The 23,322-nt window shown below is 42.6% G+C and overlaps 1 protein-coding gene across 15 annotated transcripts in view; it reads left to right on the forward strand.

The window, feature by feature from the left end:
• Window positions 1–23,322, forward strand: part of LOC139566467 (muscleblind-like protein 2a) — an 82,112-nt gene that overhangs the window by 48,617 nt on the left and 10,173 nt on the right. For 3 of the 15 annotated variants that reach the window (XR_011673110.1, XR_011673111.1, XM_071387671.1), the window contains exons 3-9: window positions 11,342–11,509; window positions 11,629–11,835; window positions 12,882–13,130; window positions 16,820–16,873; window positions 17,374–17,533; window positions 19,565–19,600; window positions 20,507–20,601. Coding sequence is in view for 6 of the 15 variants with exons in the window: in XM_071387671.1 (XP_071243772.1) it covers window positions 11,342–11,509; window positions 11,629–11,835; window positions 12,882–13,130; window positions 16,820–16,873; window positions 17,374–17,533; window positions 19,565–19,600; window positions 20,507–20,601 (969 nt within the window). In the remaining 9 variants the exon portion in view is untranslated. The remainder of the gene's footprint in view (window positions 1–11,341; window positions 11,510–11,628; window positions 11,836–12,881; window positions 13,131–16,819; window positions 16,874–17,373; window positions 17,534–19,564; window positions 19,601–20,506; window positions 20,602–23,322) is intronic. The other 12 variants (XR_011673113.1, XM_071387673.1, XR_011673117.1 and 9 more) reach the window with 10 other exon arrangements.

Here is a 23,322-nt window from a genome sequence, read left to right on the forward strand (position 1 = left end):
GTACCTATGATAAAAATTACAGACCTCTACATGCTTTGTAAGTAGGAAAACCTGCAAAATTGGCAGTGTATCAAATACTTGTTCTCCCCACTGTATGGTGAGCTACCGAGTGGCTAGGACAGGCAAGCCCCATACTATTGTGGAGGACTTAATTCTTCCTGCTGCCGTGGATATGGCTGGGACAATGCTGGGGGAAAAGGCCAAAAAAACTATACAGACTATGTCTTCATCAAACAACACTGTTTCACGACGCATCAGTGACATGGCAGGAGATGTTTTGAAACAATTACTGCTTCGCATACAAGCCAGGGAATTCTATGCGTTACAGCTGGACGAGTCAACAGACGTGGCGGGCCTGGCACAGCTCCTGGTATATGTCCGTTACGTTTATGGGAGGTCAATTAAGGAAGACATCCTCTTCTGGAAACCAGGACAACAGGAGAGGATATTTTTAAAGTACTGGACAGCTTTGTGACATCAAATGGATTTCGGTGGTCAAGGTGTGCTGGTACCTGTACTGATGGTGCAAAAGCCATGACATGAAGAGACAATGGAGTGGTAACGCGCGTGCAAGCAGTTGCTCCCGACGCCACTTGGGTACACTGCAGCATCCACCGAGAGGCTCCTTCTGCCAAGGGAATGCCTGACAGCTTGAAAGATGTTTTGGACACTACAGTGAAAATGGTTAACTTTGTTAAAGCAAGGCCCCTGAACTCTCGTGTATTTTCTGCACTATGCAATGATATGGGCAGCGACCATGTAACGCTTTTACAACATACATAAGTGCGCTGGTTATCAAGGGGCAAAGTATTGACACGTTTTTTTGAATTGAGAGACTAGCTTAAAGTTTTCTTTACTGACCATAATTTTCACTTGTCTGACTGCTTGCATGATGAGTTTCTCACACGACTGGCCTATCTGGGTGATGTTTTTTCTCGCCTGAATGATCTGCATCTAGGATTACAGGGACTCTCCTCAACTATATTCAAAGTGCGGGACAAAATTGAGGCTATGATTAACCTCTAATTCCTCCCAAACCCGGATCCGGGAGCACCCCCCACAGTAAAAAAGCTGACTAGCATAGCCTAGCATAGCGTCACAAGTAAATACTAGCATCTAAATATAATTAAATCACAAGTCCGAGACACCAGATGAAAGATACACATCTTGTGAATCCAGCCATCATTTCTGATTTTTAAAATGTTTTACAGGGAAGACACAATATGTAAATCTATTAGCTAACCACGTTAGCAAAAGACACCACTTTTTTTACTCCACCAGTTTTTTACTCCATCAGTAGCCATCACTAATTCGACCAAATAAAGATATAAATAGCCACTAACCAAGAAACAACTTCATAAGATGACAGTCTGATAACATATTTATTGTATAGCATATGTTTTTTTAGAAAAATGTGCATATTTCAGGTATAAATCACAGTTCTACATTGCAGCTGCAATCTGAAATAGTGCCGAAGCTGCCAGAATAATTACAGAGACCAACGTCAAATACCTAATTACTCATCTTAAAACATTTCTGAAAAATACACAGCGTACAGCAAATGAAAGCCCAACATCTTGTGAATCCAGCCAATATGTCTGATTTTTTAAGTGTTTTACAGCGAAAACACAATATAGCATTATATTAGCTTAGCACAATAGCCAGAAACACAAGCAATTTACCAGCAGCACAGGTTAGCGATCGTAACAATACAGCAAAAGATATATAATTTTTGACTAACCTTGATATACTTCGTCAGATGACAGTCCTGTAACATCATATTACACAATGAATATAGTTTTTTTTCGAAAATGTGCATATTTAGCAGCACAAATCGTGGCTATACAATGTGATCAGTGGCAACAGGTCATGCATTCTGGCCGGCGCCATCTTGGAAAGGCACCTAAGTTTACGATTATTTATCGATTAGATTGACTAAAAAGGTTGGACAGCAAATGAAAGATGCATTAGTTATTAATGCAACCGCTGAGTTAGATTTTTAAAATTAACGTTACTAGACATACAGTGTGCGTTACAGCCAGACTAGTGCCGCAATAATGGCGGACAAATGCGTTTACATTTTTCCACATAAATACGGAATAACATCATAAATAGCTCTTACTTTTGGACGAGCTTCCATCAGAATCTTGGGCAAGGTGTCCTTTGTCCAAAAGAATCGTTGCTTGGTTGTAAAACGTTGTCTTCAACTTCGGAATTAGCAGCTAAAAATAGCTATGTGGCCACAACATGCCCAAATCCCCAAAACGCAATACTAAGGAAATTCCGAAAATAGCAATATACTCGCATAAACTGATATAACTCGGTTTAAAATAACTTTGTTATGATGTTTCTAACACCTATATCGAATTAAATTACAGACGGATATAGCTAAGGCCGATAACTGAGCGTTTCAAAATGCCATCTTGAGGTCTTGCTTTGCGCAATGACGAACGACGAAAAGAGAGCTCACTTCGTTCCTTGGCCTTTTATAAGCTCTGAGAACTACGTAGACACTCCATTCCACTTCTCATTGGTTACTGACATCCAGGGGAAGGCGGGTGCAGTTCATGTCGACCCATAGGATACATACAGAGCTTTAAACTGATCTGAGAACAGAGCCTCGTTTTCAGACCTTCGCAGTTCCTGTCATGGATTTCGCTGCAGAAAGAGTTCTGGTTCACCCACAGACATAATTCAAACGGTTTTCGAAACTAGAGATTGTTTTCTATCCAATAGTAATAATAATATGCATATTGTACGAGCAAGAATTGAGTATGAGGCAGTTTAATTTGGAGACGATATTTTCCAAAGTGGAAACAGCACCCCCTAGATTGAGAAAAGGTTAAGAAGTTGGAGCTCTTCTCTATCTGCACTAACAAGGACAACACAGGTCTTTCCATCATTGTATGATTTTTTTGTGTGCAAATGAATTTAAGCTTACGGACAATGTCAAATGTCTTATAGCGAAGTTCCTGAGTGAGTTGGGTGCGCAATTACGCAGGTACTTTCACGAAACGTTTGACACAAACAACTAGATTCGTTATCCCTTTCATGCCCTGCCTCCAGTCCACTTACCGATATCTGAACAAGAGATCCTCATCGAAATTGCAACAAATCGAGGTCGACCGATTATGATTTTTCAACGCCGATACCAATTATTGGAGGACCAAAAAAAAGCCAATACCAATGAATCGGACGATTTTTAAATAAAAAAAATAAATAAAAAAAATAGGTATTTGTAATAATGACAATTACAACAATAATGAATGAACACTTATTTTAACACAACAATAAAATCAATTTAGCCTCAAATAAATAATGAAACATGTTCAATTTGGTTTAAATAATGCAAAAACAAAGTGTTGGAGAAGAAAGTAAAAGTACAATATGTGCCATGTAAGAAAGCTAACGTTTAAGTTCCTTGCTCAGAACATGAGAACATATGAAAGCTGGTGGTTCCTTTTAACATGAGTCTTCAATATTCCCTAGTAAGAAGTTTTAGGTTGTAGTTATTATAGGAATTATAGGACTATTTATCTCTATACGATTTGTATTTCATATACCTTTGACTATTGGATGTTCTTATAGGCACTTTAGTATTGCCAGTGTAACAGTATAGCTTCCATCCCTCTCCTCGCCCCTACCTGGGCTCGAACCAGGAACACATCGCCAACAGCCACCCTCGAAGCAGCGTTACCCATCGCTCCACAAAAGCCACGGCCCTTGCAGAGCAAGGGGAACAACTACTCCAAGACTCAGAGCGAGTGACATTTGAAACGCTATTAGCGCACACCCCGCTAACTAGCTAGCCATTTCACATCGATTACACCAGCCTAATCTCGGGAGTTGATAGGCTTGAAGTCAGAAACGAAGAGCTGCTGGCAAGTGCTGTTTGAATGAATGCTTATGAGCCTGCTGGTGCCTACCATTGCTCAGTCAGACTGCTCTATCAAATCATAGACTTAATTATAACATAATAACACACAGAAATAGGTCATTAATATGGTCGAATCTGGAAACTATCATCTCGAAAACAAAACGTTTATTTTTTCAGTGAAATACGCAACCGTTCAGTATTTTATCTAAATGGTGGCATCCATAAGTCTAAATATTCCTGTTACATTGCACAACCTTCAATGTTATGTCATAATTACGTAAAATTCTGGCAAATTAGGCGGCCCAAACTGTTGCATATACACTGACTCTGCGTGCAATGTAAGTAAGAGAAGTGACACAATTTCACCTGGTTGATATTGCCTGCTAACCTGGATTTCTTTTAGCTAAATATGCAGGTTTAAAAATATATACTTCTGTGTATTGATTTTAAGAAAGGCATTGATGTTTATGGTTAGCTACAGTCGTGCAACGATTGTGCTTTTTTCGCAAATGCACTTTTGTTAAATCATCCCCCGTTTGGTGAAGTTGGCTGTCTTTGTTAGGAAGAAATAGTCTTCACACAGTTCTCAAAGAGCCAGGCGTCCCAAACTGCTGCATATACCCTGACTCTGTTGCAAGAGAAGTGACACAAAGAAATTCATGTTAGCAGGCAATATTAACTAAATATGCAGGTTTCAAAATACACTGCTCAAAAAAATAAAGGGAACAATAAAAGAACACATCCTAGATCTGAATGAATGAAATATTCTTATTAAATACTTTTTTCTTTACATAGTTGAATGTGCTGTCAACAAAATCACACAAAAATGATCAATGGAAATCAAATTTATCAACCCATGGAGGTCTGGATTTGGAGTCACACTCAAAATTAAAGTGGAAAACCACACTACAGGCTGATCCAACTTTGATGTAATGTCCTTAAAACAAGTCAAAATGAGGCTCAGTAGTGTGTGTGGCCTCCACGTGCCTGTATGACCTCCCTACAACGCCTGGGCATGCTCCTGATGAGGTGGCGGATGGTCTCCTGAGGGATCTCCTCCCAGACCTGGACTAAAGCATCCGCCAACTCCTGGACAGTCTGTGGTGCAACGTGGCGTTGGTGGATGGAGCGAGACATGATGTCCCAGATGTGCTCAATTGGATTCAGGTCTGGGGAACGGGCGGGCCAGTCCATAGCATCAATGCCTTCCTCTTGCAGGAACTGCTGACACACTCCAGCCACATGAGGTCTAGCATTGTCTTGCATTAGGAGGAACCCAGGGCCAACCGCACCAGCATATGGTCTCACAAGGGGTCTGAGGATCTCATCTCGGTACCTAATGGCAGTCAGGCTACCTCTGGCGAGCACATGGAGGGCTGTGCGGCCCCCCAAAGAAATGCCACCCCACACCATGACTGACCCACTGCCAAACCGGTCATGCTGGAGGATGTTGCAGGCAGCAGAACGTTCTCCACGGCGTCTCCAGACTCTGTCACGTCTGTCACATGTGTGTGTGAACCTGCTTTCATCTGTGAAGAGCACAGGGCGCCAGTGGCAAATTTGCCAATCTTGGTGTTCTCTGGCAAATGCCAAACGTCCTGCACGGTGTTGGGCTGTAAGCACAACCCCCACCTGTGGACGTCGGGCCCTCATACCACCCTCATGGAGTCTGTTTCTGACCGTTTGAGCAGACACATGCACATTTGTGGCCTGCTGGAGGTCATTTTGCAGGGCTCTGGCAGTGCTCCACCTGCTCCTCCTTGCACAAAGGCGGAGGTAGCGGTCCTGCTGCTGGGTTGTTGCCCTCCTACGGCCTCCTCCACGTCTCCTGATGTACTGGCCTGTCTCCTGGTAGCGCCTCCATGCTCTGGACACTACGCTGACAGACACAGCAAACTTTCTTGCCACAGCTCGCATTGATGTGCCATCCTGGATGAGCTGCACTACCTGAGCCACTTGTGTGGGTTGTAGACTTCGTCTCATGCTACCACTAGAGTGAAAGCACCGCCAGCATTCAAAAGTGACCAAAACATCAGCCAGGAAGCATAGGAACTGAGAAGTGGTCTGTGGTCACCACCTGCAGAAGCACTCCTTTATTGGGGGTGTCTTGCTAATTGCCTATAATTTCCACCTTTTGTCTATTCCATTTGCACAACAGCATGTGAAATTTATTGTCAATCAGTGTTGCTTCCTAAGTGGACAGTTTGATTTCACAGAAGTGTGATTGACTTGGAGTTACATTGTGTTGTTTAAGTGTTCCCTTTATTTTTTTGAGCAGTGTATATACTTGTGTATTGATTTTAAGAAAGGTACACGTTGGAGCAACGATGGTCCTTTTTCGCGAATGCGCACTGCATCGATTATATGCAACGCAGGACACGCTCGATAAACTAGTAATATCATCAACCATGTGTAGTTAACTAGTGATTATGATTGATTGATTGTTTTTTATAAGATAAGTTTAATGTTAGCTAGCAACTTACCTTGGCTTCTTACTGCATTCGCGTAACAGGCAGGATCCTCGTGGAGTGCAATGTAAAGCAGGTGGTTAGAGCGTTGGACTAGTTTAACCGTAAGGTTGCAAGATTGAATCCCTGAGCTGACAAGGTAAAAATCTGTCGTCGTGTCCCTGAACAAGGCAGTTAACCCACCGTACCTATGCCGTCATTGAAAATAAGAATGTGTTCTTAACTGACTTGCCTAGTTAAATAAAGGTGTAAAAAAAAAAGAAGAAGATTCTTTTGCCAAATCGGTGTCCAAAAATACAATTTCCGATTGTTATGAAAACTTGAAATCGGCCCTAATTAATCGGCCATTCCGATTAATCGGTCGACCTCTAGTCAAGACACTGATGCCCTTTGCAACCACGTACCTATGTGAGAGTGGATTCTAGGCCGTCACGAGCATGAAAACGAAATATAGCCACAGACTGTGTGGGGAAATTATTTAAGACTGAGACTCTCCAATACAACCCAACGTTGCAGAGTTATGTGCATCCTTTCAAGCACACCCTTCTCATTAACCTGGGGTGAATTATTCACATTTTTCAATGAACAAATAAGGTTTTAGATGTAAGATGGTTAAATAGAGACCAAAATGATTTATTATTATATTATTATTTGTGCCCTGGTTCTATAAGAGCTTTTTGTGACTTCCCACGAGCCGGGTTGTGACGACAACTCACTCCCATTCTTATGTTTAGTAAATTTATTGTAAAGTGTGTGTGTGGCAGGCTTATAATGATGGTAAAAAACAACATTTTGAGAGTGTGCTGACCCTGGTGCTAGAGAGAGTACGCAGCTGGAGGTTGAATGCTTGGGGGTACCGGACTATAAAAAGTTTGGGAACCACTGATAATGTACATGGACTGTTCATAGAAACTTTGTTGGGTAGGGAAGGGCGACCTCTAACTGGGTAGAAAAAGGATGGTTTAGTCTCTCTAGAGCAGTTGTTCCCAAACTTTTTATAGTCCCGTACCCCTTCACATTCAACCTCCAGCTGCGTACCTCCTCTAGCACCAGGGTCAGCGCACTCTCAAATGTTGTTTCATCGAGTTGTGTGTGAGTACTTTTGCACGCCCAGTATAAGTGAACCCAAATCAATGTAGTTCTCATCATATTTGCTCCTCTTCGATGGTCCAACGTCCCTGTCTGCGGTTCGGTGCTTTCCCGGGTAAGGGGGCAGTAGCTCTTCAGCTGCATCAGATTCACAACTGTCAGTGTCCATGCTAGCTGGGCTAACAACAAATGTAGAATTACTGATGCTAGTATTGGATGTGCTCGTGGAAGCAGAACAGCTTGTGTCGTCGACAGGTGCAGGTGTAGTACTGCTGGTAGTAGCAATACTACCAGTAGAGCTGGTATGTGTATCTATGGATGCGGGCCTTACTTTTTTTTAAGCATTTATCAATTTTCGAGCAAACGGAATGAGCTGCAGTTATGTTTGGCTACATACGGACCGTTAGTGGAATTCCCGCGAGAGAGTAATGGTTAATGTGATTGGATGTTAATTATTTGACTAGGCTACTTGTATTTGACATTGTGTTGTTATTTCTCTGAACACTAGATGGTTTCATTTTATTTTTGGCAGTTAAACGAGGCATCTCAGGCGAGGGGAAAAAAAACTCACCCAAATAAAGCATTTAGTATTATTATACTCCCTGCCTCATTGTCATCGCTTTTCAAACCCCTAAGAGATAATTATCTTCGTAACCCTCTTATATTATTAGGCCTAGTATCACAAGTTAGCTAGATGATTAGATCCTTGACTTTGTGCTGACATTTTGAAACAGACCCAGCTAGCAGAAGGGTTCCACTGTGTCATTACAGCTGAACGATGTAGCGTCTGAAATGGGCTTATTTAATGGGGTAATCATGTGCCTCAGGTTTCAAAAGCCCCTTTTCATAAATGCGTGCTCCGAGGCGATGGTGAGGATGAATAGATTCTTGCTCCGTGGATGTGGGTGGTTAAGACAACTGGGCCTCTCTCTATTCCCCCACCCCCCCGGGCAAGATAACATCTGACTCGAGCTCTAATGACGGTCTCTCGCTCAGTGTTTTATCATCTGAGACGGGCAGCTTTTTAGCACTGTCATTGTTACATGAGGAATGCTCCGGGGCGCTTTCCGGCAGCTCTGCTCAGGGAAGGGAGCCAGCCAGAAACGCTCCTCTAGTCGTCTCTTATCTGCAGAGTCAGTGGCGCGACTCCCTCTGAACAGACCGACCCTGCTTGCGTCATCTCACGTGTACCTACTGCATAAGTGTTCTAGCCAGCATCGCTGTGACTTCGAGAGCCGGTGGGCTGTAAGTTAATTAGTACGTGACTGAAAAGGACCCTGTGATTATCATTTAATATCGCTTATTAAAATTTACACCGCTCCTTCAATGCTAAGCAGAAGTAAAGTCATGTAGGAGGAGCATATGGACAGCTGTGCCCCACACTTATGAATATAACCCCCTACATTTGATAAGTTCCTAATGTGTCAAATGAAACGCTCTCCCAAAGTGTGTTTTATGGCTGCTTAACTCCTCGCTCAAATGGCGAGTAATGATGCTCAAAACTGGCACCAAATGCATTGAATCAATCACGACACTGGCAGAAAAATGGCACAAAGAAAGCATTGTTGTCATGTGGCTTATTTCTAACCAAGCAGGATTTTCAGAGTTTTTCCTGACCACAGAAAATAGGCTATAACTAGGTTCTGGGGTTTGGTACAGGCGGTCACGGCCCTACTCATGCGATAGTGCTTTGACCCCTGACAATCTAATGCCCTTCAGGCCATCCTCACAGTCACAGGGAAGGCATCCAAAGCTCAACCTCAGCAGCACCGCAGCACCGCATCCCCCATCACTCTTCCCCTCCCAGCAGTCGCCATGGAGTCGGTCTGCCCAGAGCTGCGTCAGTGAAAGAGGCTTTGATTGGTTTTCACACCTCTCAGGCTCTTGGCTGCGAGGCGCAGCAATAACATTACTCTTTGGCTGTGGATGGAGTAAAGCGGAGGAGGGATATCGATAGCACTATTATGCGCCAGTGGAGAAACTGAAGGGGGCGTAGAGTGCAGCCCTGTGGCACCCCATCTGACTGGCGACTTGACTTCCACCACACTAAACCAAGACCTCTGCCCCTCCACTAGGGAAAATGATGATCATATCCTGAAATTTAGGAGTTGTTTGAAGGATGGTGCATGATTGCATTCCTTTTATATCAGGCCTATTCTTTTTTATCCACCGAATCAAAACATAACTCTGTATTAGTCTCATGATGATAGTTATCTATCAGTGTTTGTTGTTAACAGTGTAGCCTACTTTGCCCCAGACTTGTCTTAGAGATGATTGTATGATGGATTTAGTACTTATAGTCATATTATATCTAGCTACAGCTAGTGTCTTACATAAGTAAGGCATACCTTCACACATATAGTGGACATGTGATGTGAAGAAAAATATTTGGTCATCAAAAATACGGTCCACTTCATCTTTTCTGACATGTTGCCTTGGCTAAAAGCAGAGGCATCATGTTCCCATTATTTTAGAAGGGGCACAAAGTATGCGAGGATGGAGGGGGGTGGTACTCCTTTCGTGAAGTTGAAGAATTTTGAATTTTTCAAACACCTGGAATAGCTTTTTCGCTCATTCTAGAGCCATAATCATTATGCCTAATTCTATGTAAAAAAAATATGTATATTTTTCTGTGTAGGTTATGTAAGCATACCTGTTGAGCTGTCTGTATCCTCCTGACTGGTGGTTATTTAGAAACAAAAATTTGGGTAAAAGATTAAAAGGAATGTTTGTCTTTTTCAGTACATTTAGTAATTGCTTGCATTTCTAAGGTCTCACAACTTTTCCAGCAGACATGCCAGCTAAGATAGTTAGAGTAGCTTTTCTAACTTGATTGATAGCCTGAAATGGCTTGGTAGCTAGTTATGAAGTTGGGAGATTGGGGAACTTATCTAGCTAGCTAAAGCCAACTTCATAAAATTGCTTGGTGGCTAGTATTACAACAAAACATTTATGTTTTATTTACAAAGGAATGAATGGACAAATGCTGTATGTGTGTGTGTCACTACACCCTATCTCTTTTTCCATTGAGTGTCTAGCGTTCTCCCAAGGCATCCTTTTACTCCGTGCACCTTGGAAGTAACCACTTACAGTACTAGGGAAAATGGGTTGTGGGGGGGTACTCTTTGCCTTGTCCAGTCAGTGGGCACCTTCCTCAAAATACCGCTGATAGATATTTGTATACAAAATTATGATACAATGTGGGCTTAAATGAAGTTTAGTAATTCATTTAACATCTGAAAAATGTTAAAACAGGACAAATCTGAGGGAGCACGTGCCATGCTGCAGTAGTAAACGCAGCTCTAGGTCAGAGCTAGCTAGGCAGTGTGTGCATGGAGAGTGGCTGGCTGTATGCTGGTTTGTCAGTAGACTGGTAGGGACGTTGTCCTATTTCAGCATGAACCCATGACCGGGGAGCTGGCGCTCGGCTAATTAGGTCACTGCTCTCCCCTTACTGCCTGGTGGTGTGGAGGTGAGGCATTTCAACAGCAGAAGATAGATACCGGATGCTTCAGATTTTTTACATCCAGTGAAATATCTGGTGCCTTGTTCTATCTTTGGCGTCATTATCTTGCTAACACACGTTGAAGCCAAAGCTACACATTGTAAGGTTTTAAAGATCCTTTATTGAAGCCGCTAGTTAGCTAGCTAATGAGCTCAGACCTCTGAGCTAGCTACGCGCAACCCCACTAAACACAACTCCCCATATGTTTGATATGAGGATCCCCATTTAGCCGCTGCAAAAACATCAGCTGTGAATGTCAATGTTGCCCCTCAGTATTCAATGTGTTGAAGTCTGTCTGCATATGCCTAACCTCTGACCTGTCTTTAGGGTTTATTCATAATCTAGGTCTTTAACAAGGTCTTTCTTTAACTTGTGTTAATGTATTTTTGTATTTTTTTTCAGGGCCGATGCACGCGAGAGAACTGCAAATACCTCCACCCCCCGGCCCACCTCAAGACTCAGCTGGAGATCAACGGCCGCAACAACCTCATACAACAGAAGACGGCAGCAGCCATGTTGGCTCAACAGATGCCTTTCATGTTCCCTGGCACGACCATGCAGCCTACCATGGTGAGTAATGGACTACTTGTTTATTTCTCTCTCTCTCTCTCTCTCTCTCACCTCTTTAACATTTATATCCCTCTCTGTCTCCCCTCTTCCCCCCCACCTCACCCCCTATTTCTCGGTAGCAGTCGTTTCCTATTAGCCAGGGCCTGGGCTCCAGCCCGGGTCTGAGCTACGCACCCTACCTGACCCACATGACCCACAGCATGGGCATGATGCCCACCGAGATGCTCCAGCCCAGCACCCAGAGTATCATCGTTCCCGGCAGCCCTCCCTGCTCCATGCAGAGCTCCTCCTCCAACCAGAAGCTGCTACGCACGGACAAGCTGGAGGTACACCACCACTAACCAATAACATTACCAGAAGTCCTAGTATATTAGCAGTTAGGAGACATCACCAACTAACCAATTACAATACCAGGAGTTAGGAGAGCCGGCCTCTGGGCAGTCACGATACAAGGAATCAAGAGAGTTTGCCCTACGAGGTGTTGGGAAAGCCTCTCCATAATTATTATCTCACGACATCATCCTTACCCACCTAGGTTGAGGTATAAGTTACCCCTTTTAACACAGATCTTATTTTACCTAGTCCTAACCTCACCCATCAGAGAGAGATAATTTATATTTTACATACTCCCTTTCCACACACCTTGACTTTGAAAGAATAGATGACTTTAAGAACTTGAGCGCTGGCCAACAGAATTCTAGACCTCACCGTTGTTTAAATCTACTTAAGATAGATGAGGTTATTTCAATGGGGGTTTTGTTTATACAACAACAAAGCACCCAGGCCATTGTGTCGTAATGAAAACAAAGAATAGCCTTGGAAGGATGGCAAACACAGACAGGCCTCGGAGTGTAGGTGTATTGTGTGTGTTTATCTCAAAGTACCGTCACTTAGCAACAGAGCCATGTGGTTGCTAATGAGAGGCCGTGTTCCACTGAGGAATGGGGACACTCCCCACGCTAAGTGAGACTGTTTACCGCCTTCTGCGCGTGTTTGTGGAGGGGCTGTGTGTGTTCTCTCCGTGCTTTGTGTGTCTTTGCGTGTGTGTGTGTGTGTGTTTGAGTGTGTGTTTGCGTGCACATGTGCGTGCGTGTTCTCCCCACACTTAGTGAGTGTGCGGTGTTGTTTTACATCCCAGGCTGTGAGTGAAGCCCCCTGTGATTGACTACGCCCAGGCTCTGAATAGATAAACACCTCAATCTGTTCATTCAGTCCATAGTTATAAACCCAATGATAAGTTGTTGTTATGTTATTGGTATGTGTATTATATTGTATGATATATTGAGCCAATATTTGTGTGTGTGTCTGTCTGTCTGTCTGTCTGTCTGTCTGTCTGTCTGTCTGTCCGTGTGCACCCCACCGTCCTTCCCAGGTGTGCCGGGAGTTCCAGCGGGGCAACTGCGCGCGTGGCGAGACGGACTGCCGCTTCGCTCACCCCAGCGACAGCCCTATGATTGACACCAGCGACAACACGGTGACCGTGTGCATGGACTACATCAAGTCCCGCTGCTCCCGGGAGAAGTGCAAGTACTTCCACCCGCCGGCCCACCTGCAGGCCAAGATCAAGGCTGCGCAGCACCAGGCCAACCAGACAGCCGTGGCCGCACAAGCCGCCGCCATGGTGAGACCCTCCGCCCCCCTCACAGCCTGTAGTGTAGAGTAGTGAGCACCTCACAGCACACGCACTAGAGTAGGGTGGCAAAAATCTGCTAACTTTTCCAAATTCCCTGGTTTTCTGAAATCCTGGTTGAAATATTCCTGAAATCAGGAGGGAATCCTTGAACCGTAATTTCTGGAAAACCTGGGACTTTTGGGGAAAGTTACAAGACTTTTGTAGCCCCAGCAAGGTCAGACAGCACACTTGACACAGGGCCAGATCAAAAAATATCATTTCTAATGTTTATAATATGTAATCAACTATAGACGATTAGTTTGGTAAAGTACACAAACTTAAATCTTAAAAATTCTACTTTACACATCTACAAAAGAACACAAGTACATAAAATGTGGAGCACTGCTTTATTTTTCCATACAGTTGATATACCACCTTCCTAGAATACTATTATGGACGCTTCTATACAATTCACGGAAATGTGCCCACTCAACCCACACTCAGGTCATTGTATAGGCTCTATAGTTATCAGGCTTTGGAGAAGGTAAAGCGAATGTATAACACGACCACAACAGTCTATGTCTGCGTCCCAAATGGTACCCTATTCCCTATAGAGTGCACTAATTTTGACCAGGGCCCATCCCAGATGGATTCTATTCCCTATATAGTGCACTAATTTTGACCAGAGCCCTCTGTTCAAAAGTAGTGCACTATATAGGGATTAGAGTGCCATTTGGGACGCGGATTATTATTAGCTTCAGGCTAGGAGCTTTTTTTTTCACCCTTGATCATACATACAAAGACAATGCCCGCCCTCCTCTCAATGATAAATGTAGATCTCTGCAGATTAGCACAAATTGAATCAAGAGAGATGGATGAGAATGCGAGGCCATTGGTCCACTCCCTCATTATTGGACCCTTCACTAAGGCAGGCAGAGAGACAGGCAGGCAGGAGCAGGTTTTGGCAATAGGACTTTCACTTGGCTGTGACCCTCCCTTCCCTCTCTCTATACTTCGTGTCCACATTGGTCCGAGTCAGTCGCTGTTGAATGGGTGAACTTGGCTCTGTCTTGCCCGCTGTCACTCACACTGTGCTGTCACTGCTCTCACGCTGCTGTCTGATTCCATGGCATCGTCCAGCATGCTTTTCGTCTCATCAGCTTGCTCGTCCATCGCTGCTTGCTCTAAAAAGCCAACCGCACCTCCACTGATACTAGGTGAGAAGATGACTCGAGCACAGTTGTGGTTTAAAAGAAAAAGGACATAAACAATAGGAAAACACACGTCATCCAGTGCTGAAGCCATGATTATGAGTTTGACAACTCGCGCTCTGTTTCCTTAAGCTGGTGTGACCTGAGATAAAATATCAGGGCGACAGGGTTTATGGTTTACCGGAGGACAGAGAGCTTTTTAGTCAGCTCTGTGGGAGCATTTCCCCACTGCAATTCTCTCAATAAATGTATCATGCACTATAAAGCCATTACAATGTATTGACACAAGGTACAGTAAGTTAGATACTGTTTTAGTTTTTTATAAAGGAGAACTATATTTATCATTTTTATGACAGGATAGGAGCAGGAGCAAAAACCGAATCCCTGCCGAAGGGGGAAGCATATGGTTCCGGAAACCGAGAGGAATAACCTCTCGACCAGACTCTTGTCCTAAGTTAGATACAGTTACAGGCACTGAAACGTTGTACCATAGTACAGTTTGTTGTGACAAACTATCAAAAGTAGTCAGAGTGCCATGTTGCTCATGCATTGTGTAACTTTTTAGTGCCCGGAACTGTACCAACAATACATGTATCATGAGTTTACATTCCCCAAAGATTTGGTCATCTGGAAATATGCCCCAGACAGAACCAAGTTTATAGTACATAAGATTATAAACAACAGGTGGAGGTGGTTGAGTTTTACGCTATGCAGTTACACTGAGGTGTCATTTGATTTCATTTTGCTCCATTTTGTCTTCATAGCCTGTCGTGTCCCAAGTTGAATGCTGCCATCTTTGCTTCCATTAACCATAACATTTCAGTCTGAATCTAACACCGAATCTGAGGTGTATTCATTTGGAATGATGGTAACACTTTATAAAATACCTAATACCTTTATAAAAGGTACCTTAATGTAAAGTGTTACCGAAAAATCTTAGTATTATCCTACACGTAAAGGAAAGGCTTGTGCATGGTCTAGTAATCATAAGTGCCTTGGTTGTCCCATCGATGTTTCCTTTGTGCAATGTCATCGATTTGGTTTCATTCAGAAGGCTTGCAAACAAACAGACGTCATTTTTTAAAATCTTCTTTAAATGTTATTGCGTTGAGCAAATATCTATTTTTCTTTTACTGTAGAAACCGAGAGGAATGTAGAATAAACAGAGCTCCACATTCTGTGATGACTTTCCTAAAAACAGACAGTTACAATTCACATTTTGACTTTCACCTCTCCAACGTTGCCCATGAACCACACACTAACTAATAAGTTAGGGTTCACTCATGTATTAGTGCAGTTATGGGAAGAAAAATAGTAGTTTTGCTTTTACCACCTAAATCAGATGATGACTGAAATGGATGTGACCGACCAGCTGCCAAAACATTGTCCTTTCTACCACTGTCTGCCATAGGGCATCTTCTATCAAACCATTGGTCATAATGGCCTCCATAAAATGTGCATTGGTTCCAAATTGCACTGCTTTTGTTGTAAAAGCTAATAATTCCAATCAACAAGACATGTGGTCCTTCATTGTCCAATCAACAATACTTTTGATTCCCCATTGTCCATTGAGCAGAAACTCTCACTTGCTGAGAACATCTAGTCCCTAGTAGCCCATTCCCTTAGCCCATTATCTTGTTTTTCTTTTCCCAGATCTAAAAGGACAGGGTAGGTTTAAGCGACGGTGATGGATTCCATCCTAGCCCTCTAATATGTTTGCTTTCACCTATCCAGTCCTTTCAGCTCTATGAACACAATAGTAAGGGCTAGAGCAAAGACTAGGGTTTTTTGGTGAAAAATGTATGTTGCGCTCACATCCTATTCTGTCATGGTGGCCAGTCACACCAAAGCACCAAAAACAGAGCCAACAATATTCCATACAGCAGATAGTGTACACGTGTGTTTACAGAAGAGGCCGAATCCTACCTTTTTTAGATCTGCGAACATAACTCAAACTTTCACGTAAGTCACGATGTCAAAGGGAGATTTATGAAAAATGTTGACTTATGCGCACAGATCTCAAGTTAGGATTTGGTCCAACTGAATGTCGATTGTGTTTATATCAATAATACCCCAAGATATTTTGATAGATTGATTAGATAGCTGATTTACTTGTAAAGAAGTAGCTAGCTTTACAGAACTAATAACTGCTATCCAAATAGTTTGTTTACTTCATTTGAAAATCTTTGTATTTCTTAAACTTTTTAACCAAAGGTATAGTAGATGCTTTTTTTGCTTTCGTACTAATTCAGAACTTTAGCGATATGTTTCTTTAAACAAACAAACAATTTTTTGTTTATGTGCATGCCTATTGTTTCGTACGTGGTATACTGCATTCAGATTATTTTGTTTTGTTTTTCCTTCTCACCTATCCACAATGCAATGCTGTCCCCCATGACGCACCTCTGCTTGCTGTTACCTGTATGTTAATACGCTTGACTCCCATTGGCCCACTGCCATCATGTGCTCGCTGCCTGCTATTTAAAGACTCAGTCGACTGCCAAAGCAATGAAGCGACCCCTCGAGGCAACTGTAGAACTGGTACTTTGACCTTTCACCTTTTGCTTTGCATGTAGCTTCTTTAATGTACTGTAGCAACTCACAATAATTTTAATTTGGCTTTTTGCTGTTTTAAATGCCCAAGTATTTGTATTTGTATTATGCAATTAATATCCACCAATATGATTCTTGTAGTTATTCTTTTAGTATGCTTTACATTGATTGATCGTATAACAACAATGAGAATGTTAATTCCCAAGTATCAATTTGTTTGTTACTGTACTGTAAATCATTGTTTTATAATTGCCTTGCTAGATATCGTGTGTAGTTCCTTCATTGTCCCCATGTGGTTATTTAAACCTAAGTTGCCATTGTGACTTCTCTGTCGTAACTTTGTGCTGTTTTGTAGCTAGTAGCCACAAAAGACCCCGAGCAGCAGTGTGGTTTCTCGTGTTATAGTATAGAGAATAGTCATGTGAATGTAGTCATTTTTGAGGCCTCCGCCTCGTTGTATCTAACGTCTCCTCGTCCCTCCCGTACAGGCTTTCCCCCACGGCTGCCTGCAGCCCCTACCAAAGAGACCAGCACTTGAGAAGAGCAACGGGGCCAGCTCGCTCTTTCACCCCAGTATGTTGCACTACCAGCAGGCCTTGGCCAACGCACAGCTGCAGCAGCAGACGGCTTTCTGTGGCTTTCCCACAGGTAGGGGGTACACCCGCCCGCAACACATGTTCAGACACACACACACACACACACACCTATACACATTTATGTACACACACACACGTTTGTACACACTCTTGTACACAGATGCACACCCATGTAGCATGTAGACACACACTGGATAGAGCTTCCCCAACTTTCCGTTTCCCCATAAAAGCATCAAAGGGCAAAATTCAAGTATATAACCCTTAAAAGGTTTCACCAGGTGAGCTTGTGAGGAAATAAGATATTCCCCATTTCTTCTCCAAAAGTTTGAGGCCAGTCTCTCTTTAAACGAACAGAGTGATCAAGCGCTTTTCCTCAAGTGGAAATCAAGTTGATATGGGCCCTGTTCAAAATAGTGCAGTGCACTATATAGGTGATAGGATGCCATTCGGAATGCAGCCACGGTATGCTCGCTTCTCATATAAATGTGTAATTGCAGCCAGGTGCCAGGACAAGGTAAAGGCATGGATATCCTTTGATCACAGCGGTAAAAGCGGTCTTTTGTGGCTGATGATGGGATATATTGCTGTATGATTATATTAAGTACACCTTGCATTTTAAGGCCTACTTATAAAACGGCAGACTTCCAGTCTTTGCGCTAATGCCAGTTACAATTGGCTCGCAAAACTACCTCTAACTTCCTTCGTAGTGGACGCAGAGACATACACATGGCATCCACGAGTTCATCTGACTCTGGAGAAGTAGATACAGGTGTTCATTGCCAAAATCCCAAACAATCCCTTTAAGCCTCTTGTGGATGAGACTACCTTCCCTAACCCCCTATCCGTCCCTACCTACTCCTTTCTTTAGTGTTCAAAGTTTATTTGTCACGTGCGCCGAATACAACAGGTAGACCTTACAGTGAAATGCTTACTTACAGGCTCTAACCAATAGTGCAAAAAAGGTATTAAGTGAACAATAGGTAAGTAAAGAAATAAAAACAACAGTAAAAAGACAGTGAAAAACAGTAGCGAGGCTATATACAGTAGTGAGGCTATATACAGTAGCGAGGCTATAAAAGTAGGGAGGCTACATACAGACACCGGTTATTCAGGCTGATTGAGGTAGTATGTACATATAGATATGGTTAAAGTGTTATTATCCTCCATGGCTTTTACACCCTTCCTTTCCTAGTGTAGGAAGCTTGTTCAGAATGCTGTGTACACACCACACATGAGTTCAATTAATATCGGTTTCTCTATGAAAACTCTAGCTGTGCTTTATTGAACCAAAAGTGCAAACCCTGCCCATCTGGCACTCCAGATCCAACGCATAAAGTCATTTGAAAGAAGACATACTATTTGAACTCAGGTCTGATTCGTTCTCACTGCATGGTCCAAGCATCCAGCCCTTAACCTTCACTAGCCTGATCCCAGAAATGTGTGTGCTGTCTTGCCAGCTCCTATTGCCATTGTCACACCATGTGTCTGCTGTGACAGAGACCATAGGAGTTGGCAAGATGGCACACACATCTGCAATCTGAGGCTAACCTCTGACACTGAAAAGGTTTCATTTGTAGTATGTGTGACCTTACCTTCCCACCCCCTCCAGAACATATTTTTTCATGATTGATTTATTTACAGACCAGACATATATATATTTTTTTGACCTTTATTTAACTAGGCAAGTCAGTTAAGAACAAATTCTTATTTACAATGACGGCCAAACCTGTACGACGCTGGGCCAATTGTGCGCCGCCCAATCACGGCCGGCAGTGATACAGCCTAGATGTGTAGCATAAGACTACAAATGGAGTCAAACTGCACAGTCCAGTTATACCAATTGCAGGCTTGTGAAATTTGTTTAAAAGGCATGTTGTTTATATAGCTAGCTACCAAAATCTTTAGCCTGGTCCCAGATCTGTTTGTGCTCTCTTGCCGGCTCCTATGGTCAATGGCATGTCATAGAGTACAAACCGATTTGGGACCAGGCTACCACCAAAATCTCTGTCTTTCTTCTCTAACATGTTTTTCTCCTTCCCTTATTAACCCTCTGTTCACTCTCTTCCACTGCATGATCACACAGGGTCAGTCTTGTGCATGACTCCTGCTAGCAGCCTTGGTAGGTTCCTTCCTTTCCCTTTTTAATTCTCTCACATATTCTTTTAAAGGTTTAGGGTGAATTTACCCCTAGACTTTGATCTTGGGTCCCCACTAATGTTTAAGGTTAGGATTGGGGGAGGAGAAGCTGATCCTAGATCTGTACCTAGGGGAATCTTCACCATGGAGCCTCTTTAAATTGGGGGGAGAGCGGGAACAGGTCGGGATATGTAAGCGCTTACAGGTGACACAAAGTTCATGGATGTTGTGACACAGTGAGAGGCACGGTTGTAGAACATTGGGCTAAAGTGCATGATTGATTGTTTTTACTGAAAAGCGCCACAAAGTGCTGCAAAGTCCTACATGTCAATTTGAACTCCCCGGTAAGAGATGATTGTTACTTAGCTACTTACTGTCTTATAACCTAATTATGAAATGTGAAGTGTTATTCTTAACATTATTAGTATATATAAAAAAATGCATTCCAAATGAATTGTTTGTTGAAAAGTAGATATTGTTTACTGTGCTGTGTTGATCCCAGAGACAAATAGAAAGAGGGTGAACACAATTGGTAGAAAAGCTCTCGATCTTGATGGGGCTCTAATTGTTTTCTAGTTAATCTCAATCTTATAATACCACTCATCATATCTCACTCAGTCCTCTGGGAACAACTGATTGTCGGGCCAAATTTCCTTGATTGTAATTCAGGTTTTTCTCTCTCATTTTTTTCTCCCCCATGCTTCCTCTCGCTTTTGCATTGTGATGTGCACGCCTTCCGCTGGGCTAACCTAACGATGGCTCGCCCCTCTCTGTAATATGCGTCATGCCCAAAAACAACAACAACAACCAAACAATCAACACTCGTTGCCATGGTTACCACACTGCCTACCTGTTCATTGCTTCCATGGTCCCCCCCTTCCTGAAAAAGTACCCATGATGTACAGTGCTACGCCTGCTACTATCTCTGCAACAACAACTCCTGCCACAAGTGTCCCCTACGCAGCAGCAGCGCCAGCCAATCAGGTTTGCTCATTTTAAAGCTTTCTTTCATACAGTCCCAGAGCTCTAAATAAGTGCTTGAAGACCGTAGTCCATAGAGCTGATCTACTATCATTTCAATTAAAGTAGTCAATTTCTTATTTTACTTCTATGACTGCAGAAGAGTTGACTACTTCAAAATGGCGAAAGCCCTCAATGGTGCTGCCTATGTTAAAACCGGCTTTGGTCCAAGTGTGCCCTCTATCTAACTCTATGGCTGAGCCCAACCTCAACATCCTTCAATTAAATTTAAACTTTATTGTCCCAACAGGGAAACTCATTCATGCTCTAGTCTAGTCTGCTACTGTGGTATATTTCAATGTCTGCCACAGGTGTCAGAATGTGTTGGCTTTTATTTCAGGGGACTGCTGCACTGTTGTTTTGTACAAGTATATGTTTAGTCATTTATTGGGCGTGTCACACAATGACCCAGTGAAGCACTTATTCAGAGCTCTCACATTTGCAAGTAATAGTTGTCTTGTGTTGCATTAGATCCTAGTTTTTGTTTTGCATGCATGTTGTTTTTCATCCACTTTACTTTGATGTCAAGTTTCCCTCTTCACCTGCGTTAGAAACATCATCTGTATGTTTCATGACACACGCACGCACATACACTTTTTTTCCACCTAAAAAAAAGCCTAGCCACTCCATCTCCATCCACCATGTTGGCTCCTGTCAGCAAACGCAGCTTCACTCTCTGACTACCTCAACGGCTTGGCGGTGATGGGTGAGGACAAAAGCCTTGAGGAAACTGTCGATCCAGGGTGGCCATCTCTGCTATATTAGTGTTACAGGAGACAGGACGATGCCTCCGGAAAGGCCTAAAATGGCTCCAGATAAGCACAGGTACTAGCTAGACACATGGCTCTGTGTCAGCAGGGGCCGGGAAGTTGCAGTTGGGTGCGTAAGTCGGGTGACGTGCACACACACACACAACCCCGTTTAAACCTGACAATTACAGTGCACTGCCAGGTGGAGTGCCCGCAGCAAACAATCAGTCTCCCATTAACCCCACTTAGCAAGGCCTTGAGCGGTGGCCACGTTACAGGCTTGATGAGATTTGATTTACATCTCAGTGGTCAGTGAGCTTTCCCAGAAATGTATTGGACGGATGACGTCGATCCATGATCATCAAGACTTCCGGTTGCCGGTGAATCTTCATTATTTCACTCTGTTCCCTCAAATTGGTTTATATTGAGAGATTCTCAGTGTAGAAAGTGATAGTTGGTTTTCTGTTGGTTTCACATCATTATATATTCAATCCCAGGCTTTATTTGGTCAGAAAAATGAACCAGAAATGTACTCTTACACATCATACAGTGCCTTCAGAAAGTTTTCATACCCCTTGACTTATTCCACATTTTGTTGTTACAGCCTGAATTCAAAATGGATGATTTTTTTTTTTTTTTTTTTGCAATCTTTTTGAAAATGTAATACAGATATCTCCTTTACATAAGTATTCACACCCCTGCGTCAGTACTTTGTAGAAGCACCTTTGGCGGCGATTACAGCTTTGAGTCATCTTTTGGGTATGTACCAATTATGCACATCTGGATTTGGGGTTTTTCTCCCATTCTTCTGTGCAGATTTTTTTCAAGGTCTCTTAAGTTTGTTGGGGAGTGACGTTGAACAGCAATCTTCAAGTCTGGGCTTTGGCGGGCCACTCAAGGACTGAAGCAGAGATGAGGAAGTCATTATTAAACACTATTATTGCACACAGAGTGCAACTTATTATGTGACTTGTTAGACACATGTTTTACTCCTGAACTTATGTAGGCATGCCATAACAAAGGGGTTGAATACTTATTGACTCAAGACATTTCAGCTTTTCATTTTTTATTTGAAAAAAATACAGAAAAACACAATTCCACATTGACAGAGGGTATTGTGTGTAGGCCAGTGACCAAAAATCGCAATTTAATACATTTTTAATTTAGGCTGTGATAACAAAATGTGGAAAATGTTCAGGGGTGTGAATACTTTCTGAAGGCACTGAAACTTTAACATGTTAGATGCCTTTAATTAAGACTCTAGAATTTCAATTGATATTCTAAAAAATATTCTCTCTATACTGATTCTCCTCCCAGCATCTAGTCTGTATGACCAACCACGCTAATATTATTACTGGCACATGACTTATTATTGCTGCCTATGATGTTTTATTATTGTAGGTCTACTATTACGGATAGGTCTCTCCACCCTTTTCCTCAAAACTCAATAAGCAGTCCTACTTGCTATTTATCATTCATGACTAGCAATTTCCTTGATATTGTTCTGTTTTTGGACCATAACCAGGGAGAAATATGACTTTGCCCTTAAGGATTTTTAATGATTACGGTACCTTAGAAACACACACCCATCTCCATAGGGCGTTCCAAATGACACCCTATTCCCTATAATATACATTGTGTTTTCACAGTAAGATTTTTAATAGTTTGTTTTGGAACTGCGTAGCGTGTTTGACATAGGTGAAGTGGACCCTCTTTTTAAGGCCCAGTGCAGTCAATGTGATTTTCCTGTGTTTTCTATATATTTCCACACTATGAGGTTGGAATAATACTGTGAAATTGCGAAGATGATGATAATGCTCTTTTAGCTGAAATTTCAGCATGTTTTGGTGGGATGGAGTTTTGGCCTGCCAGGTAACCTCACCTAGCAGTAGATGTTAATAGACCAATAAGGAAGAGAGTTCCAAACCTCTCTGCC

Source organism: Salvelinus alpinus, chromosome 38 (assembly GCF_045679555.1).
Source record: "Salvelinus alpinus chromosome 38, SLU_Salpinus.1, whole genome shotgun sequence".
In the NCBI taxonomy this organism is placed as follows: Eukaryota; Metazoa; Chordata; class Actinopteri; order Salmoniformes; family Salmonidae; genus Salvelinus; species Salvelinus alpinus.